A 7,498-nucleotide genomic window follows, 5' to 3' on the forward strand; every position below is an offset into this window, starting at 1 on the left:
GCTGGGCAGTCGGGGCCAGCAGGAGGCCTGCAGGTCTCAGGCCGGAGGATAAGTCTTGTATTTTTCCTCTCTCTCCATTGTAGGTGTTCAGGCGCTTTGTGGAGGTTGGCCGGGTGGCCTACGTCTCCTTCGGCCCTCATGCCGGAAAGCTGGTTGCAATCGTCGATGTTATTGATCAGAACCGGGTAAGTGTAGGAGCGTGCTACAGCGTGTAAGTCGCCATGGCAGTGAATGGTACCCCCGACGGATGGTAATGATTGTCTCGGTGACTTTCTCAGGTGGGAGTACCAGGGTGGTTTTATTTTACCATTAGGGAAATCGGCAATGGAGGGTAGGGGTTTCAGGCACAAGACTTTGAGTGAGCTGTTATTCCTGGCTTCTCTTCTTACTCAGCAGCTTAATCTACCTTTGGTGTTTAGTCAATTATGGGCTGAAATATTGATAAGGTTTAAATGGTTTACCATCACATGTAAAGCCAGTTTAAAACGGATCCAGTCACATTGAAAGCACTTTGCGCTTATTGTCAATATTTGAGGTCAATAAATGAAGGGGTTTACCAGTTGCTGTAGACAAACTTTTTATACACAGTATTAAAGACTTTAAAATTGCCAAATAAATTACCAATTGATGGCAATAGTTTGAGAAGCCTTTAATGTTGTAGAGAAGTGTTTGTGGTTAGTCAAAGAAATGAGGCTGTATTTAAGAACTGCTATAAAAGTAGGATAGTTTTTCCTAAGGAAATTTATCTAAATGCTGTGGGTTTGAATTTGAAAGGCTAAGATATTACAATAAAAGAGTATCCGTTTTAACTACTGTTAAGTTATACTCTGAGATCCTGGGTGTTTATGTTCTAGGCTTTGGTTGATGGACCTTGCACTCGGGTGAGAAGACAGGCCATGCCTTTCAAATGCATGCAGCTCACTGACTTCATCATCAAGTTCCCACATAGGTAACTCTCCCGTCTTCACCCTCCCTCAGCTTTGTTTATACTAGTAAACTACATTTTTGCTTAAATCAAAAAAAAAAAAAACTGTTTTGCTACATTGCTTTCTTCTTAAGAATATAGTAAGCAATATGGAAGATTCCCAGCGATCCAGAAGAGAAATTTAAGTTACAGAAGTAAACAGGCATTATTTATTTTTATAGTGTCTTATGATCTCTTTTCCTCCCAGGTAGTTTTCTGGCTTTGCTTTTATCCACGCTGGTGGTTCTCTGACTTTTTTTTTTTTTTAATTTTATTTATTCATTTATTTTAATTTGACCAGAGAGAGAAAGAGAAAAAGGGATAAAGGAAGCCGCCAGGTCTAGGACTCAAACCATGGTTGGCCATGTGGGAGTGTCCAACACCTTAACCACTACGCCACCTGCTGGTCTCAGTTCTCTGACTTTTTTCCAGCACTTGGCTATCATTGGTAGAGCTTTCAGCGTGTGTCAGTTGTGAGAGTCTAGTCTTGTCTTAATGTAGGGAATTGAGAAAGTAAGTAGGGATTATTTTTGACATGAGTAAATTAAACCAGAATGGTATGTAGGTATACAATTGCCAACTCAGCAATTGCAATGGAACTTGTGCTGTAAGATGACCATCACAGGTAAATACTTCTTAGCCGTGTGATTTTTGGATATCTATGTAGTGTTACTGAATTTAATTATGCCCTAGTATTTAGTGTTCTGTATCTTCCCCCACCCCACCCCCAAAAAAGTAATGGAGCAGAAATTGTCACGAGCACCTCAGATCGTGGCTGGAATGTGCGTAATGAATATTCAAGTGTTGGGACCAGCAGTTAGCGTAATGGCTATGTCGCTGGACTCCCATGTAGTCGACTGCGGTTCGGTGGCTTAAACTTACACCAGACGCATGTGTGGATGCCCAAGATCCCGAGAGGAGAAGGGATTGCGGCGTGGCCATCCCCCCCGGGGGAGTGATTTCTCGCCTTCTTTCTGGCGCGAGCGCATGCGCCCTATAGCAAAAACCTCTTAAAAATAAATAAATTAATTAAATTACATACATACTCAGGTGTTGAGCATTGGGCAACTAAGTATGTCTGTACTGTAGTGTTTTTGAAGCACAACTAGGGGTGTTTCTTGAGGATATGAGTTCATTTCTGCTGGCTTACGTTTTCTGAAGGTGCTCTTGGTAATTCTGTCTAAATAGTGTGCACAGGGTTTTATTTGTAAGGTGGTAGGCCACACATTATACAACATAGAAACAGGCTCAGGGATTACCTTTACCTTGTTATGAAAAGGAAATTACTTCCCACATACTACCCTGAGGGTGTTATATGTGTATTTATGGAGAGAGAGTGTGTGTGTCAGGTTACTTTTTTAAAGTCCACAGAACGGACTGGGTTGCAGTTCTTACTAAAATTGTCCTTGAAATCCTAAGATAGCCTGGCTTAGTGAATGCCGTTCAGTAGGCAAAGGACAGTGCTGGGTGTGTGTGTGCCATGAACAGGAAGTGACAGGGTGCTCTCGGAGAACAGAGGCTGTCCCTGGTTATGAGCGTCTGTGAAGCCTGTGTCCTAACCAGCAGTCTTGGGTCTTTCCAGTGCACGCCAGAAGTATGTGCGCAGAGCCTGGCAGAAGGCAGATATCAACACAAAGTGGGCGGCCACGAGGTGGGCCAAGAAGATTGAAGCCAGAGAAAGGGTAATGACGTGGGATCTTGGAATCTCGACCTTTTCTTTGTTGTTAATTGCCAGAGGGAGAGCGAGAAGGTACCTTCTTCCAGTGGGGCAGTCACTGCAGTCCATTCTCCCTTTCCATGCTGTTGGGTCTAGGGCACTTACACATGCTGCTAAGGCCTGAATTTGATCGTGTGGGGTCAAGTTCTCTCAACCACTCGGCCAGGGGTCTGGCCCCTAGCCTTTTATTTTCTGGAGGGGTGGGAAGTACAGTGAGAGGCGTCGTTATTTATTTGTTTGTTTATTTACAGAAAGCCAAGATGACAGATTTTGATCGTTTTAAAGTCATGAAGGCAAAGAAAATGGTAAGTTTTAAAGATCTGCGTTTTCTTTATTCATGGTAGAGCTGTGCATACCAGAGAGAAATGAGCACCCTCCAAGGTTATGCTGCAAACCCCTTCCTGCGGCCCTCCAGCCTGTCAGATCTTGGTCATTCATACCACATACATGTGCTGGTTTAGGCTGGCTGGGGCGGAGATTCGAATAGCAGTTAGTTACCAGGTGGAATCTCTGCTTCTCTGGAGAGGTGTGTTAACTGCTGTGCCTGTTTATCCTCCCGTATTGTATTTCATGGTGTCGTCAAGTAGTAGTCACGTGTATTTGTGTAGTCATAGGAGAATAGATCGTTTAATGCCTTTCCTAAAAACTAGCACATTTGTTAGACTGTGTGTTTACGTGTGTGCATATACGGTAAGCATTTTCTTACATTGAAATTTTTCAGAGGAACAGAATAATCAAGAATGAAGTGAAGAAGCTTCAAAAGGCAGCTCTCCTGAAAGCTTCTCCCAAAAAAGCACTTGCTGCCAAGGGTGCAGGTGCCGCTGCAGCTGCTGCTGCTGCTGCCGCCAAAGTGCCAGCGAAGAAGGCAACAGCCGCAGGCAAGAAGGCCCCAGCCCAGAAGGCTCCTGCTCAGAAAGCTGCAGGCCAGAAGGCCGCGCCACCTCCCAAAGCGCAGAAGGGTCAGAAAGCTGCAGCCCAGAAAGCACCTGCGCCGAAAGCATCGGGCAAGAAAGCATAAGAGGCTGTGATCAAAATAATAAACGTTCTTTTTGACATAGCAAATCTGTTCTAAGTCTGGATTTAAAGCCTGTTTTCTGATGCTGGGGTTAGGCAGATTGGCAAGATAATAAATTATGTAGAAAAATAAGGTAACTATTCAAATTACATATTGTAGATTGGTTACTTGGAGTTTCTGGTTCCCTTTCAACCACTATGTTAGTGATTTTGGACAGTGAAAGATGATGGAAGTAGGTGTTATGATGCTATATTGTATCTTGGAAATTTGGGGTTGCTTAAAATGAAACTTAGAGGTACCAGCAGTTAGCGTAATGGCTATGTTGCTGGACTCCCAGGTAATCGACCACGGTTCAAATCCTGGATCTGGTGGCTTGAACTCAAGCATGCATGCCCAAGATCTGGAGAAGAGAAGGGATTGCAGTGTGGCTATCCCCCCTTTGGGGGTGATTTTTCGCTGTCTCTTGGTTGCTGTCTTTCTGGCAAGCACGTACCCTATAGCAAAGAAAAATAATTCTTTAAGAACAAATCATTCTGGACCCAACAACTTTTTGAGTAGATTTTTTAAAAATTTTATTTATTCATTCATTTTTATTTGCTGAGAGAAAAGTGAGAAAGCAAGCCACCAGCTCCAGGACTCAGACCATGATTGGCCATGTGGGAGCCCAGCGTCTTCACCTGGACTGGCCCCATGCTGAAATTTTTCTTTTCTGTTTTTTTTTTTTTTTCTTTTGGAGAGGTTTTTGCTATAGGGCACATTCGCTCACCAGACAGACAGAAAGCGAGAAATCACCCCCCAGGGGGATGGCCACACCGCAATCCCTGCTCCATTCTCCTCTTGGGATCTTGCGCACGCAAGCACACGCGCCTGGCGTGAGTTTTAAGCCATCAAGTTTGGGATGCACACCGCCGTCGACTACATGGGAGTCCAGCGACATAGCCATTACGCTAACTGCTGTTTCCAGTAGATCTTAGTTTTTAATTCAGGAATTTTGATACTTGGTTTTTCCATATAAATTCAGCCTACATTTTCAAATTTATTAAGTGTATTTTATATATTGTGTGATGAGTTTTGTCCCTTACATCTATTTATATCTTTTCTGTTGTGGAAACAACCTTTTTTTATTGGAGTTTTCACAGAACCAATTAACTTGCAGTTTTATTTCTCTAATTGCCAGGGGGCATGTGAACTTGACAGAGATGGGAAAAGCGAGCACACACACCCCAGTGGGGCATGGTTATGCCGATTCCTTCTCCATTTCATCTTGCTGCTGGGATTGTGAGTGTGCATGCATACACACCTGGTGTGTTTTCAAACTGTCAGAGCCAGGATTCAAACCATACAGTCAGTCATTTGAGATCTGGCTCCCTTAATCACTAGGCCTGGGCTGGCTCTTAATTGTCAAGAGGGCATGTGTGCTTGCCAGGGGGAAGGACAGAACACTGGTCCCCGAGGGAATGTGGTCGTATCACTCCTTTTTCTCCATTCCTTCCTCAGACAAGTGTGTCTTCCCAGCCTCCAGAGCTGAGATCTGAACTATAGTCAGCCACGTGGGATCCAGCTGCTTGCAGTAATTCCTCCCTCACCTTCCTTCAGTCATGCCTGTTAGTCACAGCCTTCTGAACTGAAGATGTTCCCATTACAATGATGTGCAGGCTCATTATCTGCAACCTTTGCTTAAGACCAAGCAATGGAGGCCAGCAGGTGGCATAGTGGCTAAAGCGCTGAATTCCCACATGACAAATCATAGTTCGAGTCCTGGACCTGGGAACTTGAAACATACTGGGCACATGTGTGCACACACCCAAATTCCCGAGAAGAAAAGGAAGGGATTGTGCAGCCATCCCCGGTGTGTGTGTGTGTGTGTGACCACAGGGTCGAATTGAGCCGATCACTGCTGTACAAGGCTCTGGTTGTGGCTTTTAGATCAGTGTGAAGCCTCCCCATTCATGCCTTTTGCCTTAAAATAATCCAGAAATCCTGCAAGACCTCAGTGCACATAATGACTTGAATATTACGTATCAGGCAATCTTCCTCCGTCCCGGCTCAAACTCCTTTACTGACTTGGCCTCAGCATTTCTCTTAGGTTAATGACTGTCCAGTTGAGAAATTGAGTCAAAGATTTAAGTAGAAGCTGAGCCAGTCCATACTGTTACAAAACGGTGGAGCCAGGGTTAGAAGGTGATCAAACCTCGGGCTCCACCGTCTCAAGCTACAGTCCAGCCAGTCAGCCCTGCGCTGGGACACGGCATGTTGTTCATTAGACAAGTAAGTGGTTGGTAGAGAGGCAGGACAGAGCTAGAACAGGAAGGTGGGAAACAGGGCTGGAGTGTTTTCCCTTGTGGCTAGATAGAAAAAAATGGTCAGGGTAGAAAATTCTCCACCTGGGGACCAGCACTTGGTGTATGGCTGTGTTGCTGGACTCCCATGTAATCGACCATGGTATGAGTCCCAGACCCGGTGGCTTAAACTTATGCGGAGTGTGTGTGCCCAAGATCCCAAGAGGAGAATGGAGGAGACGGGATTGTGGCGTGGCCATCCCCCCTGGGGGGTGATTTCTCACTTTCTCTCTGTCTTTCTGGTGAGCACACACAACCTATAGCAAAACAAACAAAAAAACCTCTTCTACTGGAATAAAGCTACAGCTGACCTGGCGATTTTCCTAAGCAGGGTCACAGCGAGGTGCTTGCAGACTTACTGTGGTCCAGTGGGTTGTGCCGTTGCTGATTGGCTTTGTTCTTTTGGGGTGTTTCTCAACTGTTTACACTAACACACAGGTGAAGCTGGTTGAGAAGGACCTTGTGAACTGACCCAAAGATATGTAAATTACAGCAGTTACTTGGTGAGTTAGGATTTGGGTCAAAGAATACTTTTTCTTTCTTGAAAACATAAAGTACTTAAAATTTTCAGCCTCCCTTCTCCACTCCCCCCCCCACCCCCTTCTTTCTGCCACACCTGGAGGAGTGACTGTAAAGGTTTGTCTAGATCTTTCATTTCTTTTTAACTTTCAAAAAAGAATTTTATGTAGCTTTATTTACTTATTTTAACAAGAGAAGGAAAAGGGGGTGGGGGAAGAGAGAGAGAGAGAGAGAAAGGAAAGGAGAAAGCAAGCCTCCAGGTCCAGAACTAGAACCGCAGTGGGCCATGCACCCTAAACCACCTAGCCACCTTCTGAGCCCCTGTCTAGATCTTTGTGAAGGGATGATCTTTTTTCCCCCAGCCAGTGTTACTACTTATTTACTGCCAGTTCCTGGGTGGCAAAACAAATACCTTTAACAAATTTTTGTAACTTACTGAAAAATGCCAAATACAAGGCACTTAGGGTGTCCTGCCAAAGCCACTACGGGACAAAAGAGTTTACTCCACGCCATGCCCGGGTTACAGGATGCCGGGCGACCGTGGCCACCCTTCCTGTGGCTGTTACACGAATTCTGTACTAGAAGGTCCCCGCGCTCAGGCCCTAGAACGGGCAGGTGGAAATCCCGGCTTGGCTGAAGGCCGCCCAGCCTCGCTCCGACCCGGGCCATCTGGAGCTGACACCGCAGACGCGGGGATCCGACTCCAGCTCGCGCCGCTGCGCCCCAGCCCTCCCCGGAGTCGGGCGGGTCACGTGAGAGGCGAGTCACGTGGGCCGGGCTGGGGGCACCGAGAGGGGCGGCCTCCGGGCGTCCTAGAGCGCCCCGGGCCCGCTCCCGCTTCCGGCTCGCTCTGAGCTACCGGCGTCGGAAGGCGAGGGCGTGGGGGGACCCAGTGCCGGGTCGCCCGTGCCAGCCCGTCGTCCCCCAGCGGCCCCCGATGGCGG

General features: G+C 46.3%; 1 protein-coding gene across 1 annotated transcript; it reads left to right on the plus strand.

Moving 5' to 3' along the window:
• Positions 1–83: 83 nt before the first annotated feature.
• Positions 84–3,760, plus strand: RPL14 (ribosomal protein L14; the record flags this gene model as incomplete). Its single annotated transcript, XM_006155415.3, has 5 exons — positions 84–185; positions 855–949; positions 2,547–2,646; positions 2,933–2,986; positions 3,403–3,760. Coding segments are annotated over 5 exons (648 nt in total), but the record flags the coding sequence as incomplete, so codon positions are not given.
• Between the last annotated feature and the right edge of the window lie 3,738 nt (positions 3,761–7,498).

The sequence above is a fragment of the Tupaia chinensis genome, unplaced genomic scaffold (assembly GCF_000334495.1).
Source record: "Tupaia chinensis unplaced genomic scaffold, TupChi_1.0 Scaffold000451_2, whole genome shotgun sequence".
NCBI classification, from domain to species: Eukaryota; Metazoa; Chordata; class Mammalia; order Scandentia; family Tupaiidae; genus Tupaia; species Tupaia belangeri.